Source organism: Mya arenaria, chromosome 6 (genome assembly GCF_026914265.1).
Source record: "Mya arenaria isolate MELC-2E11 chromosome 6, ASM2691426v1".
Lineage (NCBI taxonomy): Eukaryota > Metazoa > Mollusca > Bivalvia > Myida > Myidae > Mya > Mya arenaria.
In genome coordinates, this window is record NC_069127.1 from 56,312,289 (window position 1) to 56,331,942 (window position 19,654).

Genomic DNA, 19,654 nt, shown 5'->3' on the forward strand with positions numbered 1-19,654 from the left:
CGAGTTAGATAAATTAATCAGTTAAGAAAGTATTTGGCAGTGGTTGAAAATACTTAGATCAGGTCCCTTATTGACAATATCACGAAAATACCATATATTACTCTGTTTTGAAGCACATTTAGGGTCTTCCACATTGCAAAAGTATTTTAAAGGACCGAAACTCAAAAAGGTTTTTATAAAAATCAATTTTCATTTCGATTTGAGGTTCAATGTTTAGGAAGCATAATGCATATATCCGATACAATCGACTATAACATCTTCGACTCCAGAAACTGTTCCCCGCTCCAGGTTCGGGATAAGCAGAAAAGTAAAGTTTGTTTAAATCCCCTTGCTGTGCCCCCACCCTCAAACTTATAGGTGTATGATGTCCCACAATATAACAAACTGATTATATCCGGCTGGGACCAACGCCGTTGTTTGAGGGGGATTACGGGCTTACATGTGGCAGTGCTATACACTGGCACACTGTAAATAACTGGGGTTGCACTAACACTGTATGTGACCAATGCTAGACAAGCATACAAGATTCATATGCTCACTGGAGTCAACGCCCATGGATAAGCCAGTGTCTTCGTTAAATTAACGAAAATCCTGTACCCAGCCTTCCCTACTTACATACGCTTCCGCCTTATCGTGATGTCCAATTATCGACACGTATCTTCACATACATGTAGTCCCATCAATTCCACCAAGCACTCTGGTGCATAATTTTATCATGTCTCAAACAGTGGGATCCCCGGACGGATTCTGATTCAGAGCCTGACACGAGAATAATAAAGAGGACTATTTTCTTTCATGCTTTTCGATGAAATATGGAATTTTATCAGTGAAGAAACAACAGGTTAAATATCAATTGATATTGTCATTGAAAATTTTAAGAACTACTTATAAAATCAACTGGAGTTTATTTTCTTTGATCAAAACTTGTCTGATCTTAAAGAACTAATAAATTTTGCCCTAGTTTTGCCCAGATAATTTTGGAATCATACATACTTTAATAAAAAAAAAAAGTTTATGGTAAAAAAAAGGTTAACCTGTTTTTCAAACATTTTCTTGAACTTGAAGCTGAATGTTCGAACATTTCGCTTTCGTACTAAACAAAAGTAAGACAAAAACAACTGCTCGAACATACATTCGATGTTATAACATCTACCAAATATCTTTTTTAAACAGTATGACTTTGTAGTACGTACTTCCCTTTTAAATAAATATGTGAGAACTAATTCTCAACGGGCCGTAACTGGGACCAATCCTACTCTCAGGCCAGAAATAGAAATAGAATTGACAGCCACGTCAGCAGCTGACAAAACCAGTGTGAGGGGCGTCCCAGAAGGGTGTAGCAAACATTCTTTCAAAAGGGGGCTATTTGGTAAAATCAATTAAATTACATATGATAAATAAGCATAAAAAAATGTTGATTTCAGTGTTCATTCGTGAATAATATTCAGAAATTTTATTAAAATGCCATAATTTAACTTATCTTAACATAAGCAAAGACATAAACTGCCGTAATTTTCTATCCGATCAATGAGATGAAATTGGGTTGAAACTCTCTCAGCAGCAAGGTATAGTTTAAGTTAGCCATTTTAGGTGTTTTGACGGGCTTACTCTGAACCGGAAGTTTATAAATGGAACATTTGTGCGCAACATGGAGGATTGAGGACGAATCGTGGAATTTGAAAATTGAAAAATCGCCGATTTGTTGTTGGTATGTACCTTTGCGAACTGGGCATGTGCATAAACAATGAACGTACACAGGGTTAATGTAATTCGTACTTATTTGTTCGTAGATTTGTGTAATTTTTCATCGCTTTGTCTGTTGTTTTGTTTCGATTTTCATCGTTTTTATTATTTGTTCATGATTTGAATCTTGTATTTTGGATTTGCAATGAACTGAACTGTTGGCAATTTTTGAATCCTCATAAAAGTGAAGGAGAATAACGAAAGTATTATCGATATAAGTGACTACTTTATGTACTTATTAAATTTTGCAAATAAGTCTTTGTTTACATTGCATTTGCAGAATTATTCATCCAAAATGCCTGCAAAGCGAAGAGCAGCATCAGGGAACAAAGGAAAGGCTGCTGAAATGCCTTCACCAGCGACTGTTTTTCGAAGGTAATAGTTGAATAGAGCTGGAGGAACTGGACTAGGTCACTTTTTCAAATAGTTGAAAAGTGCCAAATTCATTGTAGGTTGATATTCTTAGGCAACATTGCTTATTTGGCATTTAGATTTGCTTTCAGATTCATATCAGACAGAAGTCTTGTGTTCTTGTGCAAATTTGTTCATGCATTAATAAGGGTTAGGAATAGAATTGGAAAATATTGTCTACACATTAAGCAGATCTTGGCAACTTTCCCTGCTAGTTTTAAGTAAATTGAGCACATTTTGCACTAAAGCGAATACTAAAGGTAAGTGAAGAAAGCTATGACAATTTCTCATAATACTTAAAATGACCTACAATATGAAAGTTACAATATGTTCTAGTATATACTGATCCATAATTAATGAAACTTAAACAAAACCATTAATTTCTATTATACTGCTGTAAGACAGGAAAGAGGTGAAGACTACTGACTAGGTTAATTTCAACATTTTCAGCATTGCATTTCATTCAAAGGCATTTCACTCCCTACTTCTCTACCCATTCCCTCCCCCCCCCCCCCCACCCGATAGATTTCTGAGTATGTATCACAAAATCACACTTCTTGTTGATTGCATGGAGATTCACATACATTTTCCAGATCAAACCGCAGTGCATCAGCAGCTGCTTCTGCAGCTATTAGCTCTTCCCCAATCCAGGCCAAGAAGAGGAAGGCCAGCCCAAGCCCTGCACCAGCTGCCAGGGCAACTTCTGCAGCTAAGAAGGGCAGAAAACAGAGTCCCAGTCCTGACCGATCAAACAGGTACAGGCAAACATTTTATACAATCTTCCATTTTCATCATTCATTTTAAGCTGTCAAGTCTGCTTTTCCAAGAAAATGAATTGATGTGTTGTCATAGCTTTGGTGTGATTGTTGGTCAGAACTGTTCAAGATTTTCCAATGAAGACAATAATCACAATTTTCCTATTTCCCGGTACCCTTTTGCAAGAGGTATTTGTTGGCGACCGGGAGCATATTATTCGGTACCCCTACGAAAAAATTGGACTTGCCACTTGGGTGAAGTTCTTTAAAATTTTAGTTGCCCAGATTAGAATAAAGTCGTCATTGGCGTGTGAGCGAGTGCTAAGTTATATCCCTGTTTTGCTTTGGGAATGGGTTAAGTAGTCAGACCCCTGGGTACTAAAGAAAAAGCCCTAAATGAGTCAAAAAGTACTACATTCACACATTAAATGATCTATATAACTAATGATAAAGTGTGTGGTCAAAGAAATGTACATATTCAGAGCTATTTGTGTTAGGAAAGTTATTGTTGGCTTGTTTTGGATCTTTGTTAAATTTTTGTGTGTTTTTGCATTCTCACAGATTGATAGTTTTAACCTTTTTTAAAAAAAAAATCTCTCAAAATCAGAAGATTTTGAAACCAATGATTTCAATTAAGTCATTTAAGATAACTCTCAAAGAACAGGTCTCAATCGTTGGTTAACTGCCAAAATGCCATAAAACATCAATTTTCAAACGTAAATATGAAATTTGTGACCTGCTCTTTCGTCAGCAATCTTATATCACTGGTTTCCAGACATTTTAAGCAGATATTGACTCATCCATATAGACAAAAATTTAAAAAAAGTTGTCCTAACAATCAATCAGTTAGAGTGCAGCTTAAAAGTTCCAATTGTGAGACATGTTTGTAACATGAAGTGGTCTGAGAAAAGACTGTGGGACTGATTAAATTGAAAATCTGGAACAGTCTAGTGCTGATATATTCGATTAAAAAGGATTCATTCTATTTCTCACTTGATACATCTTAACACTATCTGTAATGGAAACATTTGGGAAGCATTAAATCCAAAACCTTAGAATCAAGTACAACTGGTGCTGCAATAAATATTTATGTTGTGAAATTTAAACATTTGTGTACATCATAATTTGCAAGCCTTCTGCTTTTGGAGGAAAATTGATTTAATGGGGGAATTTTTTCTCAGAAAAGGGGGAAAACATGTTTCCTCGAACAAAGAGAGGAAGACACCGAATATCGGCATCTGTTGTATTAGAAACAAAAAAGTGGAGTAAGACTCCAATGGTAAGCTAAATAAGTATCACAAATCTTTCAGGCAGTCGAGAGGTAGAGGCGCCACTGCAAAGAAGGAAGAGGCACCAGCTGCTGTGCCCAAAACAACAAGTCGTAGTCGAGGTAATAAGATGGGGAATAACATAGTTTTAGATTTAAGCTTGGTTCATGCTTGCTTCATTTCCATTTACTGGGATACAAAAGCTAGTTGTAGTCAATTTTATGAGAGTGGTAATCTCTTAAGTTAATTGCTTTTGTTCAGATGATTTAAATTATTTGGTCAGAAAACAGTAATTCGTAAGTCGTAATAATTTTAAAGTCTATAGCTTTATGTTAGATATTTGCTTTATTTATATGTTCTAATTATTTAGGCATTTGCAATATCTGTCAACAGAGCTGTAAGGCTTCCACATTTACTCATGTAAATAGTGTAGTGTTGCTTTTATGTCAGACAAGTGATCAAAGAGCATGCAAATACATTCCAAGTATTCTCTATGTTGGTGTAGTTAGCAATTGTGGACTTGTCAGGCAAACAGTCTGAAGTGTGGCAACATTTCACTAGATTTTATAAAAAGATGGTCGTCCGTGGGTTAAGTGCAACCTTTGTGGAACAGAATTGTCGTATTGGAGGGGGGGAACAGGGACAATGGCAAATCATTTAAAGTATGACCATGAATCCCTTTAACAAAAGAATAGTATTTGTAAATATTAATCATTAACTGTCACTTATAATTGTGTCTTATAACATGCTGATTTACTATAATTTGTTTTGTTCCTGATGTAAAAAAGTAAACATGAGTTTCTAATTATTTTATTTTTATACTATTCATAATTGTTTACCTAAATTTCATTGAGAAAACTCCTTGATAAAAATAGAAAATCATGACATCACAACACATGTGTAGGGAAATAAAAATACATTCGATTAATTTGCGCTAAGAATTAATTTCATGTCCCGTGTATACTTTTACAAAAATCTTCAAATGTGGGAGCCTTACACAGCTTTGATTTAGGTGTTTAATACATTTATTGATCCCTTGCTTTAGAATTCACAATATTATTCCTACATTTACATGTATCTGCATTTGATGATAAGCTTGAATAAAAAAATGCTGTGTTCGAAATAATCACAAGTCCGCAAACCCTGCACTAGTGAAATGCAATTCGGGCTTGCTAAAATTCTGAATTTCATGTAGCAGGGCTTATTCAGAATTTCGATGTCTAGCACTTGAGTTAGATTTTGGCTTGTTAAGCAAAAAGTTTCATTTCAATGACCTGTCCGGTAGAGTTTAAGCAAGGTTTTAAAAATAATTATGCTGCAGAAAAATGACTAGAGTGCTAAAGGAGAAAAGGGCGCATTGTATTGGGCGATGAAGAACTTGAATATAATGAATTTGACAGAAAATGTTAGGAAATCTATTTAATTAAAGTAATAATAGATTTCAAATGCCAAAAATTCAAAATGTGTTGGTATTTATAATCATAGTATAAGTTTTAATGAAAAGAAAGAGGAAAATCATTATCATAAGCATTTCATTCCATGAAGGCAAAAGGTTGCCATTGCTGGTCTCTGTGCAGAAGGGTGGTACCAAAGAGGAAAGAGTACAGCTCCCTTCCATTTCTCTTAAGCTTAAACACTTCTATCAGGGCTATTGATTTCTCTTTCAAATTTTGGATGTATCATTTTGAACACATACATGTAATTTTATGAAGTATTTCTGGAAGTATTTTCTTAGATTTTTAAGCCTTTCAATATTTTCAGGCTCTGTTACACGAGCTGTTGTCCAAGAAGTTGAGGACAAAAAGCCTGAACCAAAAGGTAGAAGCACCTCCCGCTCCAGCAAAGCTAGCACCCCTGCTCCAGCTACGCCAAAGGGAAGAACAGCAACTCCTAAACAGAAAGCTGAGACACCTAAGGGGAAAGCTGTAACTCCCAAACAGAAAGTTGAAACACCTAAACAGAAATCTACTTCAAGGCAAAGAACAGCAACTCCTAAAAAGCAGGAAACTCCACAGAGCAAAGGATCTACAAAGAAGTCACCAACTGTTGCAAAAGGTACACCAACTACTGCGAAGAGGTCTCCAACTCCCAAGAAGAAAGAGGCAGCCCCTAAGAAGTCTGAGACAAAGAAAGTGACCCCAAAAGCTGAACCTCCACGTTCAACATCAAGATCAAGAAGAGTAAAATTGGAGGAAGAAAAAATTGATGAAAGTGAGAAAAAGGAAGATACAGAAATGGAAGGAGAAGAGAAAGTTGTAGCAGAAGAAACAGAGGCAGCTAACACTGACACTCAGGGAAAGGATGCCAGTGTTAAAGAAGCTTGTGCTACTGATGAGTCAATTGATGATGATGTAAAAGATGAAGAGGAAGAATCTGGTGAGGATAAATCAGCTGAATCTGAGAGCAAGGAAGCTGATGACGAAGATGCTAAAGTTGTTCCAGAGCAAGATAAAGTTGAAGAGAAAGAACCAGAAGAAGAGTCAGTGGAAGAAGAAGTAACCAAGCCAGTTGATGAAAAAACTGATGATGTTGCTGAGGAAAAAGAAATGGAAGTTGATGCTCAAGAAGATGTAAGTGCAGATGAAGATAAAGCAGATGAAATATCAGAGAAAGAGGCACCAGTGGTGATTGCTGAGGATAAATTAGAATCAAATAAACCTGAGACTGCAATCGCCATAAATGATGATAATGATGATGACAGTAATGATGATGAAGTTGAGTTGGTTTTACAAGAAGTGACTGATGAAGAAGATGAAGTTGAGGATAATGTAGAAATAATCAGTGACACTTCTTCAACGGATGCGCGCGACGCTATTGATATAAATGAAGATTCTGGGGAAGCAGTAGTAGTTGGTGAGGACCAATCTGGAAGCAATGATGTTGAGGTCATTGGAGATGGACCAGGAAGAGTGGATGAAAAAGAGAAAGTCAACTCAACTGTGGAAGAGATATCAGATGATGAAAATGATGCTGATGATGTGGAAGAAATTGGTTTTACTCAGAATCAGGATAAAGGTGTAAGCAATGGAGCACCAGAGAAAAATGGGGAAGGAGAAGATGATGGGAACAGCAAGAAAAGAAAGATTGATGAAGTCATAGACATAGACAATGGTGTAAGCGAGATGAAAAAAGCAAAAGTTGCATCTGAAGATCTTAATGTCAACAATGGTGCTGATGATGTTGATGATGATGTAGCTAAGGACTATGTTGTTATTGAAATGGAAGATGTCCCAGTAGCAAATAGTGAGGAGGTGAAACAAAGTGTACCCCCTGTGTTTGACACAAGTGTGTTTGACAAAATTAACCCAGTGCTTAACCGTACATTCGTCCCAAATCCAGGGTATGTACCGACGGACCCGAGCAAACAGTTTTCCATTGCAAGCTACAACATGTTAGCAGACTGCCACTTATTCAGGAATGACTACAGCTTTACTGAGGCCCAATTCCTCGCCCCTGAATATCGTTTGAAGACAGTCATAGAGGAGCTGAAATACCTGGACAGCGATATTGTTTGCATGCAGGAGGTTGCACCAGACTACTACAACGGTCAGCTGGCCCCAGCATTAAAAAGGTAGAGTGCTTTCAGATGTTTTTTTATATCTCACATTGATCTGATTTAGGGCAACTACAAATTTTGTTGTGGTTACTGTTAAATGCAGGCTAGGTAGGCAAGTATGCTGGGAAAACCATATTGTTGCATTGTTTAGATAGGCACACATTGTATTAATCACAAACTGAATCATAAAAACAAAAGTAGCATTCTATGTACTTGTAAATTTCAGCATTGGTTATGAGGGCTTATTCAAGCAGAGAACAGATGACTATTTCGATGAAGGGGAGGCAACATTCTACAGAACGTCACGTTTTACACTGGTGGAGCAGTCTCTTCACAGGCTAGCTGATCTCGTTGATAAGGTCAGTGGGAAATATGGTTCAATAACACCCTCCCTCACCCCAACCCCCCAAAAAGTAAAAAAGACTACCGTACATCATTGTGTATAGGAGGCACTTTTCCCCCGCAGAATTCTTACAAAATAAAATGCCTGCATCTTACAAAGAGTAATAGACATTTTTCCAATTTCAGGCCGAAATATGTTTGTTTACATTTCACACTTCAAAGGGATGCTACTCAGATCGAGTGGTACTACATTTTTTCTCGATTTTTTTTACTTTTTATTGCCTTTATACAATAGCGTCCTATATACACAATAATTAAAGGTAATTATAAAATGTTACCTCTGACTGTTACTTTATTTATTGATTTCTGGCTGTTACTTTATTTATTGTTATTATTGACACCCCAGATGGGTTCAAATCTGACGCCTGCGGAGCGAGCCCTCAAAAAAAGGCTTCTGAAAAGCAGTTTTGCTTCTGAGTCTTAATCAACCCCAAAACAACCTTGCTAAACTGGTTTCAGCCCTTCAGTCGCCTTATCAATAACATCCCTGTTAATAAAATAGCAAAAGCGATTAAGAGTTGTCTTGTGGTATAAATGCATATGTAATTTAAGGCCCCTCAACTAAGTGGTGGTGACTTTGATCTCCACTAGAAATACATATTTATTTAAGCTTGGCCTCTCAAAATTGACTTACCCTGCCCCTGATACTGGTTTCTTCCCAGGAGTTGCTGTTAAACTTGATACGCAAAGCCGAATATTTTTCCCCTCCAATCCAAGCAGTTGGTGTAAATCCATGGACTTGTTTGCAGATACATGGACTTGCGTCTGTGTGATTGCCAAACTCCAGTGCCTGGCTACTGGTCAGGACATAACTGTAGGAATGTATACATCATACACAGTATTCTATATTTCAACAGGTCCTGGTGGAAGGAATAGACCCTACAATCCAAGCCGCAGTTTGCAAATACATGGACTTGCCAGACGTCTGTGTGATTGCCAAACTCGAGTGCAAGGCTACAAAACAGAACATTACAGTGGGGAACGTCCACATCAACTGGGGAGAAATGAAAGCGCCAGATGCTCAATGCGTGCAGGTAAGGGTCTTCTTTTCAGAAGGATAATCTGTTCATCTCATGTTCCTTCTCACACCACAGGTCATATTCTGTTAAAAGTTTCTTAGCATGATCTGTGATGGAAAAAACCTTATGAAACGGTTCCAGATTGACTATCGATAATCGGTTCCATTGATTTATCGAAATATCAATAGCACAATCATTTTTTGAAAAGACCTTAATTGTAGTTTTGTTCTTTTACAGTTACTCATAATCCTATGCTTATGTTATGAGTGTGTTTGAAGTTTTGTTTTCAGCCATTTTGGTTAACGATAACAATTAAACACTTCCGAATGCATTAATGAACTCAAAGGAGAAAATTTGCGGAAGAAAAACAACTTCCCGGTTGAATCAATAATTGATTATGACCAAATACAATCAATTTTCCCGGATTTCAGGCCCAACCAATCAATTTTCGATTATAATTGATCATCAACAAGATGAAAATATGTTTATTCTTAAATATTCGACTACTGCGCTAGTTTTCATTGCATTATAGAATTGTATGATGGCAAGATAGAAATGTTAATAAAAAGAATACTATAGAATGGCTAATACTTTAGTGATTAAATGAGCTTTATATAAACACTAAGCTGGTTAAATGATTAAAATCAGTAAGTATGCATAGGCCGAGTGTCAGTGAAACTCAAAACCTATTTATTCTGGTAAATGTTATTACCTATAACCTTCATTAAAAGATCGAAACAGTTTGATACGTATATTACATGATGTATTTACCTTTTACATTTATTATCCTTCCTCGTTTTATAGATAACATGTGCTGTGAAAGAAATTTATGGGGTATTTTGTTTCCTTATTTTCTTCAGTTCAACGCTCTGTTCATATTAAGTTGATTTAAAAGCATGCTGTTTTAACCAGGGGTACTACAGCTCAGGATGAATCCTAAAACCAGGATAAAGAGCATTGAAAGCTGCAATCTTACAGAATGACTGTTTGACAACTTTTTTTACATATTGGAAAAAACAATCGTTGTCTGAACACCAGTAATTAAAGGTTTCTGACAAAGAATCAGATTGCAGTTATTATATTTAGGTTAAAAAAATGATGTTGTGTGCCAAAAAGTTCATTTATCTTAAAGCGTTAATAAGGCTTTTAGCCATAAAAGATAAAATTTTGAACGTTAATAGATAAAAAGCCTGATCTGATCTTTTGTCAGCAGTCTTAAATCACTAGTTTTCAGACCTTTACGCAAAAAATGGCTTATCCCAAGACATGATATAAAAAAGATGTCAAAATGGTCTATCTGTGAGAGTGCAGCTTTAACATCAGACTATTGTACAGTTGAAAATCTTGTTTAATACTCAGACATTTGCATCAAAAACAGTATGACGAAATGATTATGAATGTCTTTGGGAACAATTTCAAAAGAGATCTAAGCAGCCCCTTACCCTGCTTTTGCAATGAATCCCTCATATTCCTCAATTTTTTCCGGATTAACAAATATCAGCTGTTAGAACCCCTGTGTAACATTTATCAAAACGTTTGCACATTAAAATAGTTATTCAAGTTATTTTTGTTTGAAATTTAATACTTTTGGTACAAAGTGGGAATACAGTAGTAAATGAAGACCTTGAAATTAGAAAACACTACCTAAGTAACACAAATTGTTTAAAATAATATAAACAGAGGCAACAGTCCTGGCCCCAACATCACGAAAATACTTAAGTCAAATCTCAATCTAAGTCTCAACTCAGGTTACCACATAGCATTAGAAGTTATTTGATAATCATATATGTTTTATCTATTAATAGCCCATTCTATCATAGAAAATGTTGATTAACCCTTTGCATGCTGGGTAAATTGTCGTCTGCTCAAAAATGTTGTCTGGTTTATTCTAAATTTCTTTCAATTTACTTAAAACTTTGGGGATATATTGACTGAGTGGCAAACAGCTTGAAACCTGACCAGGCGCCGAGTTACTCGGCGTCTGGTCTGGTTCCAAGCTGTTTGCAAAGCCTTTAAAATCGCCATCAGCAGCCTAAGGGTTAACACCTTTGGTTAATATTCCAAGGGAAAAATATTCTACAGCCAAAAGTGTTTTAGAGAACATATCATTTTTTTAACAATTACTCGAAGTATAATTTTTGCTTTAGAATAAATTTTATTTGAAATATTGACAAAATGTATCTATCAACACATTCTATGAGAAAATACGTTTTCAAAACGTAAAAAAAAAGCATGCAAGCATCATCTTGCCAAGATTTTGAATCCTACTATGCTTTTATGTGGTAAATTGAGTTGAGATTGAGATTTGACTTGAGTTTTTTTGTGGTATTGGGGCGGGGTTTGTTTATTTTTGCAGTAGCACAGTGTAGGGTTTTAGCTTAAGAGCCTGAGAAGCCGGTGCTTCACCATTCCCTATTTTGGTGGAATCCTTCTGCCCATGTGGAGACCAGCAGTTCTTCAGCCTTCATAGAATTAACCCTTTGCCTGCTGGGTAAATTGTCGTCTGCTCAAAAATGTTGTCTGGTTTATTCTAAATTTCTTTCAATTTACTTAAAACTTTGGACATATATTGACTTAGTGGCAAACAGCTTGGAACCTGACCAGGCGCCGAGTTACTCGGCGTCTGGTCTGGTCCAAGCTGTTTGCAAAGCATTTAAAATCGCCATCAGCAGCCTAAGGGTTAAATGCCTAAGATAATTTAGTTTTGCTTTTGTTTAGTTTGAAAACTTATTATATGTTTATAAATAAATACAATCTAAATGCATTTGGTGGTTATAGCGTAAAAAAGCTCCTTTTAAAAAATATTTTCCATCATTTTCTGTCAACTTAATAACATTGAAGTTCCTCATGGCTGATACAATGTGCCCTATTCACACATAGCACCCTGTCCCTTCTTTGCAGCACCCTGCCCTTTTTAACTCTTGGCTAAAACCCTACACATTGTGTTTATACACACGTTGATTATAATATAAGCATGTATGCCCAAGAAAATGTTGTTTCAATTTTAAATAGGTCTTCAAAAAGTAATTATTAATCTGATTCTTTTGATCTTTAGCAATAGTGGACTTGTTAATTTGGAATATTTTGAAATTGATAAAAAAGTGAAGCAATAAAATTGTGTTTTTCTATATCTGTAGGTTGCAAGTGCAGTAAAGGAGATTGTATCAAAGTGTGGGGGTGACAGCTTTCCACACATAATCTGTGGCGACTTCAACTCCCCTCCGCTAAGCCCGGGTTACCTCGTGGCGCGTGATGGGTACCCTAGTGGTGACGAAACTATAAATAGACTCATGCAGATTGAGGGGCTCGAAATGCCGGATGGAAAGGTGGGTGGGGTAATAAATGATTGCAGTTCACAGGTTGTTTTCCCTGGCAAAAAAGCCTCAATTTGAACCAAAAATTGGTAGTATTTTCCCTTAAAAAATGAAAAAATAGTTTGAAATTATTTTAATGTCGATTTTATATTAAACTACTGTTTAATTAACTGTTTTAGTAATATAATCATGACATTCAGTGGATTAAAAGTTGTTGGCTGAAAAAACCTGTTTACATCTTGTACAAAAATCCAAACATAGGTAGGGTAAATACTGGTAGATTGTGTTGTTCGTTGTGTGTTTTTTTTTAGGCTTTTTGTAATGTTATTGTCATCATTGAGTATAAAGCTTTTTAAACTTACTAAGGGTTAAAATACACACAAAAATGACAGATTATGGGAACAGTAGGGTCAGCACCTGTTTTGTAGGTATTGTCTGGTTATCCGAACCAAAAGTATTTTTATTTTATGCCTTTTCAATGCTATTATTATTGCTATATATATATATATATATATATATATATATGTATATATATATATATATATATAATTGATTTAAATACAGACTTTTCATGAATTAAGCTTCTATTCTCCTAGCCAGTTGCCTAGTTAAAAGCACGCAAAACCAATTTTGAATACAAGTTTCATTTATTTGTTTTTGAAATATCTCCAGTTATTTCCTGATCAAGAAACTATAAATTATTTGCTTGATTTTCATCCCGCCAGCCCCCTCTTTTTTCTGCTGTCCCTTAAATTTTAGTCACTAAAAAATCAAATGTTCTGTATTGGTGTTTCAGTCCGGTAATGTCCATGAATGACATTTAATCATACCTGCAGTGTCAATAAATAACATTCACATGTATAAAAGGAAAATTGTTACGATGGTGATTATGGTTTGCTAGAAACACATATATATGGTCCCTTATGTCATAAGAATGAGCATAAACTCATATTCAACGGTAAAACAGTTTTAAATAAAATTTTGGATGAAAATATAAGCAATTAATTTTTATTGGCCTAACAGTCTGTGTATCATTTCATTGGTAACTTATGTTTAGTTTTGCACAAGCAAGCATTTTAACACGGGGTGTGAGCAACTGTTCAAAATTAATAGACATTTTTCAAACAAATATCATTTTCATTTAAAAAATATTTTATTGTTAACCACGATTTTGTTTCATTTTACAGAAGGCATCCCTTGTGAACTCCCTATGGCCGGCATTTCAGCACACCTCCTCCTCATTGAAGAGCGCTTACCTGGAGGCTCAGGTAATATTTATATGTTGTCTTCATAAATACCTTATGTTTATAAATTGTGTCACTTGCAAAATCTTGGACTTATTGGCCTTCCTTTGAAACTGTTACAGGGCTTAATAAAGTGACACTCTTATTCAAAATCAATACATAAATATGTGTAACACAAACATCAATTTTGAGTGATAAACCTTTAACTGCTTACTAAATAAAACATTTATGGAAAATATTAATGACTGATTACAAGATTGTGACTGGGTATTTATTAACAGAAAGCACAAAATTTTTTGGTGAATGCTATAAGGTTGACTGTGGTCTACTGTAGTCTCAATAGGTTGAAATACCTTGTTTTTTTGCTCATTTCTTTCAAAATTAAACTCAGTATCCTTCATAAGAACAATTGTTTTTTTGACATTTATTCATTCTTTTTGGAATATTAAAACAATATTATTAATTGTGGTACAACTTATTTGGGAGTAAGAGTGCATCTTTAAGGCAAATAGAAGTTAATTCAAAACAGAAGAAAAAACCAATGTTTTATTATCATAAGCCTTTAATTCTCTGAAGGCAGAAGGGTGCCCATAATGGTTGCCATGAGAGCAAAAGGTTGCTTTTAAAAAGGTCTTGGTGCAGCTCCCTTCCAGATCTCTTTAGCAAAAGCCCTATGTTAATAATGTTGCTTCAAGGATTAAGTGAGGGCATGGTATTTTTCTTTATAGGCATTGCTTTTAAAATGTTTCCTGTTTTTTTCCCTCAATATTTTTGGAAAATACCTATACCCATATAACTTCCAACAAACATTAACTACAGATTTTTAAACAGAATTCCTTTAAATGAAAATTGTTTTGTTTTTTACTGATTGGGAGCTTAAGATTGGAAAGCACTGGACATTTCCGGCTGTCAAAAGGCCTAAAAGAAACATGATCTAATAGAAACATTGGCATACTTCATTTGTTTGTAGAGGTTTTTATATCTTGCATCGAAGATAAAAAAATAGCAAGGAAAGTTTTATTGTGATAATATTGTTATGGATGTCAAGAATAAAATATTATTTACCTTTTTTCCATTCATCATATTTTGTATTGAAAACAAATTAACTTGCACATTTACAGGGTAGCGAGCCAGAAATAACATCATACAACCGAGTGATGTGCGAATGTGTGGATTACATCTTCTACAGCTCCGCCAGCCTTGACAACGTTGGCGTCCTGCAGGTGGCGCCACGAGCCTCCATAGTAGCCACTGGCGGAACTCCGAACAAGTGGTTCCCATCTGATCATGTCTCCATTAAGGCCACACTTGCTTTTAAGTAAGGTTTAAGATAGCCGCAAACAAAATGCCTTACATGTATCTTCTTTGCAATCCAGGTCTATGAAAGCGTCTCATTCTTATATGTAAGGTTTAAATTTTATTTTAACATGTACGTACATCTTAAGCGTGACTTCAGGTATGAATTTTATGGGGGTGTAAATTTTGCGCTGGTGTTAAGTCTGTCAAGTGTACTGTGCACGTTTTGTTGTAAAAAGCAGCATTTTATTTCTCTCTCTCTCTTTCTACATGATCATATATTTTAATAGTTATAACAGTTTTTGTTCCACATATAAGATTGTATATGTTTTGAATGTGTTAAATTGTGTATTTCTGTGGGTAAATTAAACTGCCGATTTGCCAAGAATTGAAGATATTCTTTTGTTTGATTTCAGTGCAAGTTGAAATCATAAGGTCTCCGCAAAAAAAAAAATTGTTAAATTGTGTAATGCCTTTTGATGAGAAAAGAAAATTGTATTAATCATAACATCAAGGAAGAATAATAGCACAAAGTTTTATTGTGAATATATTGAATTGTTGTCGAGAATAAAATATATATTATTTACCTTTTTTGTTCCTCATGTTTCTATCATAGTCAGAAAACCTTACATTATACGAATACACACATTATCAATCGTCAGAGAACCTTACATGATGTGAATACACACATAAGCAATTGTCAGAGACCCTTACATTTTGTGAATACACGCGTTATCAATTGTCAGAGACCTTTACATTATGTGAATAGACTGTATTGTTATACATAACATTTTTTATGCATTTCGTTCAAATATGGTCCAGTTATATTTTTATGTGAAAAATTAATGAAATTGTTCATGATATTTTAGCTTGATTATTTTTTTTTAACAAAGATTCATTGTCAGCATTTGATCATCGCGTAGGCATTGCTGTTGTCGTCGGCATTTTTGTTGTCGGCATCGATATCGTTGGCGAAAAAGTGATGCGAAAAACCTTTGAAGTGATCATATCTCAAAACGATTTAAATGAAACTTGGTACACATATTGCTAGAGTTGATATGCACACGTATAGCAAAGTCAATAACTTCAGCTTGAAATATTGTGAAGTCACAGCCCTTGTTGACTGAAGACAACAGAGGCATGTTGATGTAGTTCTTGGTGCAGTTATTTTCTACTTTAAGATTTTTTCCAATACTTTTTCACTTTTAATTACTTTGTTAATGATACTGTTTTATTTTTTGTCTTTGTTTTTAATTTGTATAATTGATGATGTATGTATGGGATATGTGTAATTTTTGAACATAATTGTATGTATTTCTGCATTTGTTTAGTGCTTGAAATGAATTTTTCTTTTTTATTATTATTTAAATTCACTTATGTAATTGTATATTATTCCATTAATCAAAGAATTTCTTGTGTTGTATATATAGAGAGAGAAAAATTCTGACATCTTATCATTCATTCACATTTCAAAATGAAAATAAATCACTAAACCTTTGTTTTAAAACGTTTAAAAGTGAACATGTTAAAGCTGCCATCCCACAGATTGACATTTTTTTTAAAAATTCTCTCCGCATCAGCTGATTTAGGCATCAATTTTTTTCAATACAGTTACCTATATAACAAATCTCACAATAGAATTGATCTCAATTTGTCGAAAAACAGCTGAAAAAATTATATTAACTTCATGTGTAAGTTCTGCATTTAGCAATAAAACATCAATTTTCGACCATCAACTTCTATTTAAAGCTATAAGCAGCCTTCTTATTTCACTGGTTTTCTGAGAACAAAAAAAATAGCATCCCATGAAAAAGAAAATAAAAAATTGTCAAAACAGCCAAGTTGTGAGAGTGCAGCCATAAGTTTAAAATATACAAAAATTAAGTTGTTTCTGGCAAAAATATTATGTTTGTATGTTAATTTAGAACTTATTATCTTTTTCTCATTTTACAAAACAAAGTTAGGACTGTTTTGTGTAGCCTTTTATTAGCAATATGATTGATAACATTTTTGGGCAAAGGATGAAATTTGTTTGGTAAAATTTATCTTATCTGAACAGTATGTGAAGTTTGTTGCAAAAAATATTTGTCAGTTTTTAAATATTTTTATTAAGATTGAGTGACATTTTAATTGATTTTTTATCTAGTTGTTGTTTTTGTCTTCAAAATAGTAGGTGTTTATTTTTGGTGTTTTAAACAATTGAGTTTGTATTATGGTCGGCAAACTTAATTGTTAAGAAAATTAAAAATGAGTGCTAACTTTCTTAGCATTCAGCTGGAAATATGTCCATATTAGCCTGTGTAAGCTTCTAAATAACCCGCTCAGTAATTCTAATAATAACTAAATGGAAACCATTGCATTCATCAAGGTAGGTGATTTCATTGACAGAGTCATAAGCATCAAAACTTGATGTTGACGCTTGATCGAATTGTTTGTTTTATTTTGTAAAAACTTTAGCTCATTAACAGTAATTGTACATGTATGTCCATTAATGAACATGTATGATGATGAATGTACATGCATGACCATGGATATGTATGTATAACCATTAAAATACATGTTTGACCATGAATAAGTATGTATGACCATGTAAGTACATGTTTGGCCATGAATATGTATGTATGACCATTTAAGTACATGTTTGACCATGAATATGTATGACCATTAATATACATTTATGTCCATTAATCATGTAGACCATGGGTGTACATGTATGTCCATTATTTTACATGAGACCATAGATGTACATGTATGACCATGAATGTACGTGTTTAACAATTAATTTACATGTTTGTTTAACTTTATCATAACTATATCACCATGAATGTACATGTATGGCCATAAACTGTCTCTCCAATTAAAAAAGGTGTTACAATTTTAGTGTTTTAGCCAGATTTTATAAAAGGGAAGAGAGCTGCAGAAGAGGGCTAGGATGCTAAGGGAGGAAGGGCACATTGTTTTGGGTTGTGAAGAATTAAAACATTATGAATTGGATGGAAAATGTTAGGGATTGTGTTTAATTGAAGTATATCTTGAGTTTTTTTGCTGCCAAATATGTAAAGTTTGTATGCATTTATAATAATATTGAAAGTTTTAATCACATCAAAAGAAATATTTGAAAGTGTTGGCATGAAAAGGGTGCCCATGCTGTTCTCCATGAGGACAGGAGGATGCTACCAATTAAGACTGGGGGCAGCTCCCTTCCATAACTCTAACAAGAACCTTTTATTTAGGAGTGAACATGCTTGATGCCTTGAGTTTATAAATGAAGTTGAAATGGATTTAATATTGTAGATTGTTTTAATTTCGTGCAGGGTATGTTTTTTTTTAAATTGCAATTCACAAATCACAAATGTTAAAACTTGACAAAATGTTCTATTTTACTTTTTTTATCATTAAATTATTGGGATGCTAATTTCAAACCACGTGAAATTTGATCCGAATCACAAAATTACCCCCACAAATACCTTGTGAAATTAGAACAATCTTTTGTAGTTCTGTTCTTCCTGTATTTTATAACTAAATATGCTTACAAGACAACATTATTAACATTGGGTTTGGTGTTGTCTTTTACAGCTGCATCTTTTATTTATTTTTATATAAGTCTGTCTTAACTGCTATTTTTTTGGTCTGGTCATTTTGTCGTATAAGTGCCATTTTGATTTTTATCAATGAATGTGTTTTACTTAATATGACATCCACCAATAAGAAAGCTATATTTGTTAAGAAAGGCCAGAGAAAATAAGTTTTCAGATTCTCATCCATACCTTTATAACAAACAGGGTGGGCAGATTTCTTTTTAATACTTGGAACACAGTCCTGTATGTGTCCGATAGCTTAATGGTTTCTGTAATTTTGGCCTTCTAGTCTTGTAATTTGTTGCTATTAATCAGATGCCTTAATGTTAATACCATAATATTTGCTTTGATACTTTGATTCTGCATTGAAATCATCTGTAAGTCATATAAATTGATAATACACCATGTTGTTATTATCTAGTAGTTTCCTGGTTCATGCCTATGTTTATTGAGGATTTTATATTGGCCAAACAAGAGATGATACTTAAGAATAGTATTGGTGATTCATTAAAATGTATTTTTTGTTTGTTTTAATTGTGGAATCAAAACACAGATCTGTTCTTAAAAGGATCTACAGCTAAAAACCGGCGACACATTGTATAAAACTGGTTAAGTTTTTGGTTTGGTCAGAATCATTCATAGTGTTAATTTGGTCAAAATATATCCATAAATAACTTTAATATTATCCAACAAGCCAAAAGATGTACGTTGACAACTTATCGGTGCTTTTACTAAACTTTTACTAAACTGAGTGAACCAGTCTAATTCAAAATGATTCATGATTGAAAAAACAACAATAATGGGCCGATTGTTCAGAAGTTTTTTGAATACACTTGAGATCTGCAGTATTCCTTACAAGATTTGCGACAGCTGTTACAGTAGTTGTTTATATATAAATATGTTAGCACATCACCTAACTGTTAATGTTTAAAAGTTAACAACGATGCCGTTAATCACGTTAACTTTAAAATACAATTGGCACGTTGTAATTATAAATTGTACATGATCTTCATGAAAAAGTGACAATGAAAAAAATCTGGTACATACAGTTACATATTTCATGAAATT

At 34.2% G+C, this 19,654-nt stretch overlaps 1 protein-coding gene across 1 annotated transcript; it reads left to right on the plus strand.

Moving 5' to 3' along the window:
* The first annotated feature begins 1,631 nt into the window (after nt 1–1,631).
* Nucleotides 1,632–15,893, plus strand: LOC128237418 (microtubule-associated protein futsch-like). The gene is made up of 10 exons (XM_052952947.1): nt 1,632–1,708; nt 2,024–2,118; nt 2,748–2,909; nt 4,220–4,299; nt 5,939–7,748; nt 7,960–8,092; nt 8,993–9,169; nt 12,292–12,480; nt 13,656–13,736; nt 14,834–15,893. The coding sequence occupies exons 2-10, from the start codon at nt 2,039–2,041 to the stop codon at nt 15,032–15,034; spliced, it is 2,913 nt and encodes a 970-aa protein (XP_052808907.1). The 5' UTR covers nt 1,632–1,708; nt 2,024–2,038; the 3' UTR covers nt 15,035–15,893.
* The last annotated feature ends 3,761 nt before the right edge of the window (nt 15,894–19,654 follow it).

Coding starts and splice junctions, on each gene's coding strand:
- LOC128237418 (XM_052952947.1), top strand. CDS start 2,039: ATGCCTGCAAAGCGAAGAGCAGCATCAGGGAACAAAGGAAAGGCTGCT. Junction 12,481..13,655: donor TCGAAATGCCGGATGGAAAG/GTGGGTGGGGTA, acceptor TTCATTTTACAG/AAGGCATCCCTTGTGAACTC. Junction 13,737..14,833: donor GCGCTTACCTGGAGGCTCAG/GTAATATTTATA, acceptor GCACATTTACAG/GGTAGCGAGCCAGAAATAAC.